General features: G+C 40.7%; 1 protein-coding gene across 2 annotated transcripts in view; it reads left to right on the top strand.

The window, feature by feature from the left end:
- PHF8 (PHD finger protein 8) overlaps positions 1 to 13593 on the top strand; it is a 109728-nt gene that overhangs the window by 33870 nt on the left and 62265 nt on the right. For both annotated transcript variants that reach the window (XM_026488670.4, XM_026488669.4), the window contains exons 7-11: positions 2103 to 2265; positions 8558 to 8645; positions 9014 to 9120; positions 10654 to 10745; positions 13205 to 13294. In XM_026488670.4, the coding sequence (XP_026344455.1) occupies positions 2103 to 2265; positions 8558 to 8645; positions 9014 to 9120; positions 10654 to 10745; positions 13205 to 13294 (540 nt within the window). The remainder of the gene's footprint in view (positions 1 to 2102; positions 2266 to 8557; positions 8646 to 9013; positions 9121 to 10653; positions 10746 to 13204; positions 13295 to 13593) is intronic.

Here is a 13593-nt window from a genome sequence, read left to right as displayed (position 1 = left end):
GACTATTCTCTTGGGGTTGGGCACTTAATGGATATGCCATATAAATTGTCTCTACAGTTTTGATGCTTAACATTTTTTTTGAATAACCTAAGGTTTTCTCTGACTGTTAATCTTAATTGAACCAATCTATACTCCTATGACTATGTATGGAAATGTCCATATTTACTGTAGAAATTCTTGGTAACATGAGAAACTTCCCCTCCCCCATCTTTATTGAGGTATAATTTATACACCATAAAATTAGTCTCCAAGTGTATAGTTTGATGAGTTTTGACAATTATATGTAGTCACATAACTGCCACTACCATCAAGATAGAGCATATATGACAAGTTTTTTTTTTAACGTCTGCCTTCCTATGGGTAGTTTCCCTTTTAGTGGTTGTTAAAATTTTGTAATTAGCATATTGATTGTCGGTGACTATGAAGGACTTTTGAGGTCTGGAAAACAAATTTCTTAAGTAATTTTGATTCTTTTCCACCCTCACACTATTGAATTTTCTTATCAGAAATGCCAAGGAAAGAGCAGAAAACTTGGATATGGCTCTTGTCCAAATGATCACAAATCCTGAACTACTTGTTGCCATTGGCTTAGCATGAAATTGGAGAATGTAAATCACTATTATGCAAATGTTAGATTTCACTTTTTTATTTTATTTTACTTATTTGAGAGAGAGCACAAGTGGGAGGGGCAGAGAGAGAGGGAGAGAGAATCTCAAGCAGACTTCTGCGCTGAGCGTGGAGCCCGATGTGGGGCTCAATCACAACCATGAGATCATGACCTGAGCCAAAACCAAGAGTCGGATGCTTAACTGACTGTGCCACCCAGGTGCTCCTAACTATTTTATTTTAAAATAATTCCTTTTTTATAGAAAAATTGCAAAATGGTAGGAAGAATTCCTGTGTGCCCTTCACTTAGATTTCCCAACATTACCATTTTATTATATTCTTTCTCTAAAGCAAACATAATAAAATGGTTCCCTCTATATATTTTTTTCTGAAACATTTGAGACTAGTTGCAGACATGCTGTCTCTTTATCTTGTAATAATTCAGCGTGTATTTCTTTTTTCTTTTTTTTAAAAAGATTTTATCTATTTATTTGACAGAGAGAGAGACAGCCAGCGAGAGAGGGAACATAGGCAGGGGGAATGGGAGAGGAAGAAGCAGGCTCCCAGCGGAGGAGCCTGATGTGGGGCTCGATCCCAGGACCCTGGGATCACACCCTGAGCCGAAGGCCCACGCTTAACGACTGAGCCACCCAGGCACCCTTCAGTGTGTATTTCTTGAAAATAAGAGCATTCTCTTATATAACCACAGTATAGTTATCAAAATGATGAAATTAATATCGATATAATACTATTATCTAATCTGATCTCATTCAAATTTCTCCAATTTTACAATAGATAATTTCTAGTGTTGTTGCTTTTCTATATTGAAATTTATTATCATGAAATATTGGTTAAACTAATCAAGCTGTGGGTTGGGGATATTTTTATTCTAGTGGGCTTTTGTTTCTTTTCTGCCAAATAATCTGTCTGGTGATCGTCCAGGCAAAACATAATTAGGAAATAAAATGTTTTTCTAACAGATAATTGCCTAACATATAATCTTCTAGAAGTCCTTGGGCAGTTACTGAACTTTTAAACTTTTATTAGCTTTGATTGCAGGTGTGAGAAGGAACACTCTCTGTAAATGGCATTTAAAGACAAATTCAATTTTCTCTTCATCAGTAATGTGGCCTTAAATTCTCTTAGGGCTAGTAGTATTGATCTACTCATCTATAGAGGCCATTTCTCATTCGGCATTGCATTTAAAATAGGAGCTTTTGGTGTACATTTGTCCTAAGTTGAACAATTTTGTTTGGAATGCCCTTTCCAAATCGTTTTTGTCAATCTTACAGAAGCTTAAAAGCACAAAGTGCAAAAGGACCGTTTAAAGTTTTTCAGATCCACATGAAAATGATCCTTGGATGGGTTTGGGAAAGAATTCTGTCATATTACATGGTCATGGAGCATGAGAGAGAGAATATCCTTTTGGAGACCCTCTGGAGGACTTTTCTGGAAACTCTTGATATTTTTGGCACTTCAACCTCTTTTTGTTTCAGGGTGAGAAGATCTTCTACCTGATCCGCCCAACAAATGCCAACCTGACTCTCTTTGAGTGCTGGAGCAGCTCTTCCAACCAGAACGAGATGTTCTTTGGGGACCAGGTGGACAAGTGCTATAAGTGTTCCGTGAAGCAAGGACAGACACTTTTCATTCCTACAGGTCTTCCCTGGGCCCCTCTGGGAGGGTTTCAGGAGGGCGGGAAGCGGAAGGGAGGTTGTGGCACCAGAGCCAGCTCCTTCCCGTGGTGGATTGATCTGATTATGTGGGATATCCCTCTCATATCAGCTGATAACTCAGAACTGGACCACAGAAAAATTCACATGATGGCCAGTGGACAGCATGGTCACTTCATGAAGCTATAAGTGGAAAGGTCCAGGAAAAGGTTGATAGATTTCCCTTGAACTGGGCTGATGTCAACTTGGTAGATGGATAGAGAATAGGTCTCTCAGCCCCATGACTCTAGGGATAGTGCCTGGGAGGCTAGCTTTGCAGGCTATCAATCAGACTTGGGGTCTGCCAAGTCTGCAGACTTGGGGGGGGCTTCCCCCCCCCAAACAATACATGCCTAGGCTTCACCCCTAGAATTATGAATTTGTAGGTCTGGGGTGGGATCTGAGTGTGTGTTTTGGAAAAGTGTCCCCAGTTGTCTCAATTTGGGGAAGTTGACATCTTTACCATGTCGAGTCTTCCATGAACTCAGAATGTCTTTCGTTTATTTATTTTTTATTTTTTTATTTTTTTAAATGTTTTTTTATTATATTGTTAGTCACCATACAGTACATCCCTGGTTTCCAATGTAAAGCTCGATGCTTCATTAGTTGTGTATAACACCCAGTGCACCATGCAACACGTGCCCTCCTCACTACCCATCACCAGTCCATCCCATTCCCCTGCCCCCCTCTCCTCTGAAGCCCTCAGTTTGTTTCTCAGAGTCCATTTATTTAGATTTTCCTTGATTTCTTAATCTTCATTCTTTGATTTCAGAATTAGTGTTAAATTTTCTCAAAACTCTGGTAGAATTCTCTAGTGCAGTCACGTGGACCTGGAGATTTCTTTTTTGGGAAGTTTTTAATTGATATTCAATTTCCATGAACGTTAGTAGGCTGTTCAAATTATCTGTTTCTGGGTAAGCTATGATAGTTGTGACTTTCAAGGAATTAGTCCATGTTATATAAGTTGTCAAATTTATGTATGTAAAAGTTGTTCATAGTATTTTCTTACTATCTTTTTGATGTCTTCCAAGTCTCTAGTGATATCCTCTGCTTCATTCCTGATATTAGTTATTTGTGCCTTCTCTTACTGTGTCAAGCTTGATGGAGGTTTGCCAATTTTTCGAACTTTTTAAAGAACTGCTTTCTGTTTCATCAATTTTTTTCTGTTGTCTTTTGTTTTCAGCTTCATTGATTTCTGCTTTTATCTTTGTTTGTCCTTCCTTCTACTTGCTGGGGGTATATTTTGCGCCTTTCTCCAGTCTTGAGACAGGAGCTTAGATTAGTGATTTCAGGTTTCCCTCTTTTCTAATGTAAGCATTTAGTGCTATAAATTTCCCCCTCAGCACTGATTGAGCTGTGTCACATATTTTGATATGTTGTGTTTTCATTTGCATTGGTTTCATTGGTTCATTTTCATTTCATTAGTTAAATGTACTTTTAGAAAAATTGGAATGTAGTTCACACACCATAAAACTTACCATGTTAGGAGCGCCTGGGTGGCTCAGTCGGTTAAGCATTGGACTCTTGATTTTGGCTCAGGTCGTGATCTCAGGGTCATGAGATCGAGCCCCGAGTTGGGCTCTGTGCCAGCAGGGAGTCTGCTTAAGATTCTCTCGCCCCCTCTCCCTCTGCCCCTCCCTGTCCCCTATGCCCGCTCTCTCTGTCTCTAAAATAAATAAATCTTTAGGGACACCTGGGTGGCTCAGTTGGTTAAGCGTCTGCCTTCAGCTCAGGTCATGATCCCAGGGTCCTGGGATCGAGTCCCACATCAGGCTCCTTGCTCAGCAGGGAGCCTACTTTTCCTCTGCCTGCCACTTCCCCTGCTTGTTCTCTCTTTCTTTTTCTCTCTGACAGATAAATAAATAAAATCTTTTTAAAAAATCTTTTAAAAAGCTTACCACTTGGCGCCTGGGTGGCTCAGTCGGTTAAGCATCTGCTTTCGGCTCAGGTCATGATCCTGGGGTCCTGGGATCGAGCCCTGCTTAGCGGGGAGCCTGCTTCTCCCTCTCTCTGCTGTTCCTCCTGCTTGTGCTCTCTCTCTCTCTCTCAAATAAATAAAATCTTTTTTAAAAAGGAAAAATCTTACCATGTTAAAGGGTGCATGCAGTTCAGTTTTGTTTTTTTAGGGGGAGAGTGAGAGAGGAATTGAGAAAGGGGGGCACAAAGAGAATCTGAAGCAAGCTCGGCACAGAGTGCAGAGCCCCACACAGGGCTTGATCTCACAACCCATGATCCTGAGATCATGACCTGAGCCGAAATCAAGAGTTGGACACATAATCGACTGAGCCACCCAGGTGTCCCTCATGCAGTGTTTTAATTTTTGTTTCAACTGTCAAACATAATTTCTAATACCCAAGAGAAGGAAAGTCTATTGTATTTACCTGTATTTTTACTCTTCTGCTGTTCTTTCTTCCTGGTGTTCCAGGATTCTTGTTTTATCATTTCCTGTCTATTTAGTGTGTGTGTATGTGTTTTTTTGTTTTGTTTTGTTTTGTTTGTTTGTTTGTTTGTTTTTTAGTGAGAGAGAGAGAGTGACAGGTGGGGGGGGAGAGAATCTGAAGTAGGCTCCCAGCGCAGAGCCTGACACGGGGCTTGATCTCACAACCCTGAGATCACCATCTGAGCTGAAATCAAGAGTCAGATGCTTAATCCACTGAGCCACTCAGGTGTCCCTGTTTAGAGTTTTAGGGTAGGCCTGCTGGTAGTAGATTTTCTTAGTTCTCCTTCATCTGTAAATGTCTTAATTTCCCTTTTATTCCTAAAGGATTTTTTTGCTGGTACAGAATTCTGAGTTGGTAGTTCTTTCCTTTACGCACGTGGAAGAATGTTGTGCTGCTTCCATCTGACCTCCATGGTTTCTGATGAGATTTTAGCTGTCATTCAAATTGTTTTTTCCCTTGTATGTGTCATTTCTTGCTATTTGTAATTTCTTTTTTTCTTTAGTTTCTAGCAGTTTGACTATAATGTGTCTTGGCATGTATTTCTTTCGGTTTATACTATATGTGTTCTTTGAGCTTCCTGAATGTGTAGGTTTATATTTTTTGTCATATTAGTGAAGAAATTTTTAGCTATTATTTCTCTGAATGCTTTTTCAGTCCCACACTCTAACTTCTTTTCTTTTGGGTCTCTGGTTATATGAAAGCTATATATATTTGCTGTAGTCCCACAGGTCCCTGAGTTTATTTTTTTCAGTCTATTTCCTCTCTTTTATTCATATTGAGTATTTTCTATTGTTATGTCTTCAAGTTTTCTGATTCTTTTCTCCATTGTCTTTATTTTTCTGTTGAGTCCATCTGTTTCATTATTTATTTCAGATATAGTATTTTCCAGTTCTAAGATTTCCATTTGTTTCTTATTTATATCTTCTCTTTTTCTTTTTTTTGTTTCAAGCATGTTTGTAATTGTTCATCGAAGCATTCTTATGATAGTTCCTTTAAAATTGTCATATGGGGTGCCTGGGTGGCTCAGTCAGTTAAGTGACTGCCTTTGGCTCAGGTCATGACCTCAGGATCCTGGGATCAAGCCCTAGGTCAGGCTGCCTGCTCATTGGGGAGTCTGCTTGTCCTGCTCACTCTGCCCCTCCCCCACTTGTGCACTTGCTCACTCTCAAATACATAAATCTTTAAAAAAATAAAATAAAATTGTCATATAGTTCTAACATCCTTGTCTAATATATTGTATAATGCTGGGTGTTCTTTTCTGTTGCACAGATCTATTTGTCTATTCATATATCACTATCATGTTGATTTGATTACATTGGTTTTATATAGAATGTTTACTATATGGTGAGGCATGTTACTGCCCCCCATAGCCATCTGCTTTTCTGTTTTGTAGTTTTCTGTGCCCAGGCATTTATTAATTCATTTATTCATCTTTGAATCCTTTGCCTAATAGGGTGTCACATAATACCTTTTCTACACTGGGCATTTAGTAACTGATTAATTGAATTTGCCTGTCAGAGATTTGAGTTGGATTAATTTGCTTATTGGTATGAAGTCCCATGAACTGGGTATAATCTACTTAGTTCCACAAGCATTGTATGTCTACTGAATACCCCCACATGGAGCTAGGTGCTAGAGACAAAAGATCGATAGGCCATTTCAGTATCATGTTCTAATAATCACAATAGGCATTTACCACAAGTTTTGGGAGTGTGGAGAAGAGCACTTATTCTAACTAGAAGTTTGTGAAAATCTTCTCAGAAGAGTGACACCTGACAGGTAAGTATGGACTGACCAAGGAAAGAAAGGCAGAAAAGTCTTCTCAGACATAGGGAAAGGCATAATAAGCAAAGCAAGGCTGTGTGAAGTAGTTCATGGATACTGGAGCCTAAAGATCAAGAGAACGTGAAGCTTAGAAGGTAGGCCGACTGAACTTACCCCAGAGGTGACTGGGGGACCATCAAAGATTTATTTGTTTATGTAGCAAAAGATACAAAGAATAATATAATAAACACTTATGTGCTTGTAACCTAACTAAAAGTATAAAATATTACAGATATATTTGGAACCTCCCATATACCTCTCCTCAATTCCATTACCATTTTTCCCTCATTGAGCTAGCCATTGTTCTGAAGTTGGCAATTATTATCCTCATGCATTTCTATTCCTTTATTATACAGGTAATGGCTCATCAAGCCAATATCTAGTATTGTTTTACTTATTTGTGAATGTTATATAAATGGAGTCATATTAGGTAATTCTTCCCAACTTGCTTTTTTCTCTGAACACTTTATGAGATTCATGTTGATACATGTTCACTCATTTTACTTACTTTCCAGTATCCCGTTGTATGAGTATATGGCAGTTTATCTGTTCTCCTGTGGATGCACATTTCATTGAAGCTTTTGAGTGGGATGACATGGGCAGATTTGTATTTTAGATATATCACTTAGGGTTCAGATGTGGAGGATAGACTTCAGAGATTGAGATTGGTATAGACCCGTGGTTTGCAAATGCTTTGGACTGAGGACCCCTTTATACTTTTTAATATTACTAAGGACCCAAAGGCTTTTATTGATGTGGTTTATATTCATCAATATTTACTACATTATAAGTTAAAACTGAGAAAAATTTAAAATATTTGTTTATTAATTCATTGGGAAATAAACTCATTACATGTTAGCATGAGTAATAATTTTTTTAAAGATTTATTTATTTATTAGAGAAAGCACGCAAGCAGGGGGAGTTCCAGGCAGAGGGAGAAGCAGGCTCCCCGCTGAGCAGGGAGCCTGATGTGGGACTCGATCCCAGGACTCTGGGATCATGAACTGAGCTGAAGGCAGATGCTTAACCTACTGAGCCACCCAGGCATCCCATGAGTAATAATTTTTATGAAAAATAAACATTTTCAAATCAAAAAATGTAGTGAGAAGAGTGACATTTACATTTTTGCAAACCTTTTTAATGTCTGGATTAATAGAAAATGACTGGATCCTCAAGTCTGCTTCTGCATGTTGTGATATCATGTTATTTACCCTCTGGAAAACTCCACTGTACACCTGTGAGAGAATGAGGGTGAAAAAGACAAATAACTTCTTAGTATCATCATGAGCATAGTTTTGACCTTGCATGTGCTCTCAAGGAGTCTCAGGGAGCCCCAGGATTCCCTGGACCATACCTGGAGAACTGCTGGTATAGAGGAGCTAGTTTGGAGGCTGTTGCAAGTAGCCTAGGGGACAGGTAATGGGGGATCTGAACCAAGGCATTGGTAGGATGGATGAATGGGGAAAGGGAGATGAATATGAGAGAGGTTTAAGAAGAAAAATTAGAAGGTCTCAGAAGGCAGTGTAGAGTCAAGGGCAAGGAAAATAATGGAGTTCCAACTAGGTGCATACTTCACAACCAACCTGTGAAGTAGATGTTTAGCTAGAAAATGGCAGACTTTGAACTTGGGTTTGTTCAACACAAAAACTTTGTTTTACCTAGAATAAGTTAGAAGGGAGAGACTTGGCAAGGAGGTGATGCCCTTCTAAGAGATGAGAGAGAAGATGGGCAAGGCAGCAAAGAGACTTGAAGTCAAGAGGAGGGAAGTAGAAGGAGTTTAATAACCCCATAAGTTGGTCCAGTTCAGGGTTATAATAGTGGCAGAATGGGTATTGGGAGAGTGGAGGAACTAGAACTTTCTGAGTCACTGCCAGGTTGGCTGCTCTAAGAAGTTGTGTTTGAGCTGAGTTGGGGCAGTGATGTCCAGAGGAAGTTAGGCCCTGCCAGCTATGATTTTGCCATGTTACACTGCAGGATGGATCCATGCTGTGCTGACCCCGGTGGACTGCCTTGCCTTTGGAGGGAACTTCTTACACAGCCTTAACATCGAAATGCAGCTCAAGTGAGTGCTAAAGCTGTTGTGATCCCAAGTTGGCCCTTCCCATCTGCTAGAGTCCTTGGGTTCTCCCCTTTAGTGAGGAGCGCAGCATAGAAGGAGGCGAGATGATCAGAAAGGAATAGATACTGGTTCCTGATAATGATCAGTGTGAGGATGAATACCTCTTCCTCACTTAGTCGTTTATGTGACTTTGGGCAAGTCATATAACCTTTGAGCTCAAATTTCCTAACCCACCAAGTTGGATTTTACAGGGTAATTGTGAGGATTAGAGATAATGGATGCACAGCATTCAGAACATACCCCATACATAGTAGGTGCTCAGTAAACAGGATCCTTGTTATCATCATTGTTGTTGTGCCTACTTCTTCTAGAGCATATGAGATTGAGAAGCGGCTGAGCACAGCAGACCTCTTCAAGTTTCCTAACTTTGAGACCATCTGTTGGTATGTGGGAAAGCACATCCTGGATATCTTTCGAGGTATGGATCCCTTTGCCAGCTGCCCCTTCTGCCCTGCTTCCCTGAGCATGTGCATGCATGTGTGTGTGTACATGCATATAACCATCACGTCAGTGAAGATACAGTACTGTTCCATCACCGCAGAGATCTCCCTAGTGCTACCCCTTTATAGTCTCACCCATTCTTTCCCCTTGCATTATCCATAACTTCTGGAAACCACTGATCTGTTTTCTATCTCTGTAATTTTGTCATTTCAAGAATGCCATAAATATGGAATCATATAGTGTATAAACTTTCGAGATTGGCTCTTTTACTAAGTACAATGTAAGGTAGAGCATGGATTTTAACTTTATTTAGCAAAGGTGGCTGAGAAAATTGAATTACAATGAAATTATCCCTATTTCCTGCTAATTAAAGTAACACTCAATCTGGACAATCTCAGAGTTTCCTGAATGTGCTTCCTCTGGGGTGGGGACAAGGCCCAGTGCTGACCATCCTGGCATCATCGTGTTGGTTCCCAGGTATCAGAACAGGTAGAGGCCAGCCTGCTGGGATTCCTCTTTTCTGGTGTGTTTTGAAATAGAGCAGCTGCCTTGCTCAGACCTGAGATTCTTCAAGGTAACTTGGCCATGAGGAATCAGTATTTGAGAGTTACAAAGAACCGCAGAGGCAGGGGTGTCTGGGTGGCTCGGTTGGGTTAAGCATCTGACTCTTAGTTTCAGCTCAGGCCGTGATCAGGCCATGATCTCAGGGTCATGACATCAAGCCCTGCATTGGCCTCCGTGCTCAGTGCGGAGTCTGCTTGAGATTCTCTCCCCTCCCTCCCTGCCTCCTCTGCTCCTCCCCCTGCTCACGTGTGCACACGTTTGCTCTCTCTCAAATAAATAAATAAATAAATAAATAAATAAAATGTAAAATGTAAAGAACCTCAGAGGCCAATGAGTACAGTCTCCTACCTCAGGCCTTTATTCTGCCACCTAGACAGGTTATCACTTAAGTGTTCAATCAGAGGCTAGATGACTAACCAATTATTACCTGTTCAGAACAGCTCAGTTCAGTAGAAGATTCTGTATTGAGCCAAAATCTGGCTATTTGTCCTAACCTCCTTCTGGAGTAACTCAGAATAAGGGCATTTATTAATGGTCCTTCAGGTCTGTGTAGGTGGCAGTCCAGGTCCTCCTGAGTGTGGTTGCATTTTGAAACCCAAGAAGCAGAGCACTTCCAGTGTGGTAGAAGAAACACAGGTCTCAGGTTCAGATAGACATAGCTTCAGTCTTGGCTTTGGCTCTTACTGGGTATGTGCCCTTGGTTAAGTGTCTTTGTCTCTCTGAGCCTCAGTTTCCTGAACTGTAAAGTGAAGATAATGATACTTGGTAGATATTAAATGTCTGGCATGTAGTAGGTACTCATTAAATGAACACTATTATAAGAACTGAGATCTGGAGTTGTGCTTAGAACCTTGAGTATTTTCTCTGGTTGCCTGAAAAAAAGTAACAATTCCTTCACTTCCCTGCGTGGCTTCATTGACCTTCACATTCCTCTTTCCCCCTTTAGGTTTGCGAGAGAACAGGAGGCACCCAGCATCCTACCTGGTCCATGGTGGCAAAGCTCTGAACTTGGCCTTTAGAGCCTGGACAAGGAAAGAAGTAAATATACATTTTTCTCTACTTCCTCTAGAGTTCTGCCCTCAATAGGGACTTGCTTTGGGTAGATGCTTTGGAGAGGTGGAAGAGACTGGGGAGGCTTGTGGGCTCCTGGATTATAATGAAGGACTAGGCTAGGACTCCTTGGATTACATTTTTAAACCTTTCTTTCTGATTATAAAAAGTAATACATGCTTACTCTAAAGAATTAAAAAAAATGCAGGAGAGTATAAGGAAGGAAAAACATCACCTGTAATTTTAACACTCAGAGGGAACTAACATTAACATTTGGGTATATTCTGGTCTTTTTTATATGCATTTAAGAAACATGATTGCTGTCACTCTGTACTTACAGTTTTGTATCTGAATTTGTTGGCTTATATTCATTTTCCTGTGTTCTCAAAGTTCTCCACAAACATTTAATAGTTAAGTGATATTCTTTTGCAGGGATGTGCCGTCCTTACCTAACCACTTGTGTATCGTTGCTTCATTTATTTGGGGGGGGTAGTTACAGAAAATCATGCAGTGACTGTCTGTTTGCACCAACCTTTGTCCCTCATCTCTTGATTGTTTCTTCAGGATACATTCCTAGAAGAGCAATTATTTGCTCAAAGTATATGAAAAAATTTAAGGCTCTTGATGTATACTGCCAAAATGGCTTTTTAGAAATAACACCAGTATCCATCTATCCAGTTGAATCTGAAACAGCTATAAAAGAGATTCAGGAAGTTTTCTCTGTACTGACTTGGAAAGATCTCCAGAATTTGTCAAGTAAAGGTGTACAACCATGTGTATAATATGCCACCTTATGTGTTAAAAGGTGGGGGGAAATCAAGAATTATTGAAGACACAATCTGGAGGGATGCAGAAGACAGTAATAAAGGTGGTTACCTGTGGGTGTGGGTTAATGGTACTGATGGCAGGGACAAACATATAGTGAGGCTTTTCGATATGTATCTTTTTATATTGTTCGATTTTTGAGCTATGTAAATGGATTACCTACTCAAAATGTTGACTTAAAAAAAACAATTTTAAGAAATGCAACAAAACAGAAGAAATATCAGTATACTCTCCTATGCTTTTGATATTCTTTATATAGACTTTTCCCCTGTGTACAGTGGCTTAAGGAGACCTTTCTGCCATTGTAGGCTTAATTTGTACAATCTCCCCATTTCCGTTGCCAACCTTCCCCCCAAGTCCCCTTGGACTTCATGTTTTGGGCCTTCTTTTCTCCCTGGACATACCTACACCTGGGACTTAGCCTAGCCTTCTGATTCTCCATATCCCTCAGGTGTGGCTTCCTTGGGTTTCATTTCTGACAGCCCCCCCACCCCATGAAGTGACTCTGTCCCAGGAAAAACAAAAGGATGGGGAGTCCTAATTATACTCATGCTCTGAGCCAGGATGGTCTCAAATAGCATGGCCAAAAGGAGCTGGAGAAGAGTAGAACACAGATCTGAGGAGCCCATTCTCATGGAAGTAGGCTTTTGTGAAGTGAAGATGACTTCCGTGGGAGGTACTTTCTCCCTTACCCTTCCAGAGCCCCTGGCAAGGAGGAGGGAGCTATTAAATTTATCCAGCTGGTTCACATGGGTTCGCATATCCCACCCCTATCCAGCCACCAAAATAGATTCCAGATGGCTTAAAAGAATTAAAGAAAAAAAAGACTGAGACCATGGGAAATAAGAAGGTAATGCTGAGGAAGTTTTATCAGTCCTCTGGATATAGAAGGGAAGTGAAAACTGGTAGAAGAAATCACAACGGAAAAGCTTGAGAGATCTGTCAGCATAAAGATGTAAATCTTGAGGACTCGAAAAGGTTGCAAACAAATTAAAAGAGAGACACCCGAGAGGTCTCAGCTTGGGTTGCTGTTGAGCTAGCTATGGACCTGTAGATGCTCAGCCCTGAGCTCTGTCCTCACAAGTGGAGAGGCTGGGGTTGTCCCCAGGGATCTCCTCCAGGTCCTTGACTTTTTGAGGGATATGGCCCAAGCCCACCACTGAGTTCCTCACACCCCTTGCCACTGTCCTTTATCAGATATAGGTTTTGCAAATATTTCCTCGCTGTCTCTGGTTTAACAGTGTTTTTCAAAGGGAAGTTTTTGTTTTTTATTAAGCCCAGTTTATCAGTTGTTTTTCTTTTAAGGCTCATGCTTTTTGTGTCCTCAGAAATCTTGGTCTAACCCGAGGTCACAAAGATTTTCTCCTTTGTTTTCTTCTAAAGGGGTTATAGTTTTAGATTTTACATTTCAGCCTTTGATCCATTTTGAATTTGCGTGTATGTGTGTGGGGGGGTACAAGATATGGATTGAGGGGTTTTTTTTTGCATATGGATATCCAACTGGTCTGGTACCAGTTGTTAAAAGAGACTACCCTTTCTCCATTGAATTACCTTGGTACCTTTGTCAAAAATCAGTTGTCCATTTATGTGTGTGTCTATTCCTCATGCCTTTTGTTTGACAGGCTCTGCCAGACCACGAGGATGAGATTCCGGAGACAGTGCGGACCGTACAGCTCATTAAAGATCTGGCTAGGGAGATCCGCCTGGTGGAAGTAAGAAGCAGGGGAGCAGGGGAGGCGTTTGGGAAGGGCTCAAGGCTCAAGTGGCAGGTCAGGCTTCTTCAGTTGGCTTGAGAGCTCAGGGGAAGGGTTGGGAAAACCCCCCACCAAGGACTCTATTTATTCATTTAAGTAATTATTATGTGCCTCGAGTGTGCCTCCCATTAGTCTAGGTGCTTATAATACAGAAATAATTCCTTGTCTGTGCACAAAGAACTCAGAATCTTATAGAGGACCCCGGGCAAAGTCCACTGCCTGAGCCTCAGTTTCCTTGTTTCTAAAGTGGGGATAAT

The sequence above is a fragment of the Ursus arctos genome, chromosome X (genome assembly GCF_023065955.2).
Source record: "Ursus arctos isolate Adak ecotype North America chromosome X, UrsArc2.0, whole genome shotgun sequence".
Classification (NCBI taxonomy): domain Eukaryota; kingdom Metazoa; phylum Chordata; class Mammalia; order Carnivora; family Ursidae; genus Ursus; species Ursus arctos.
The sequence above is the reverse complement of the archived record's forward strand: the minus strand, read 5'-3'. Positions and strand labels throughout refer to the sequence as shown.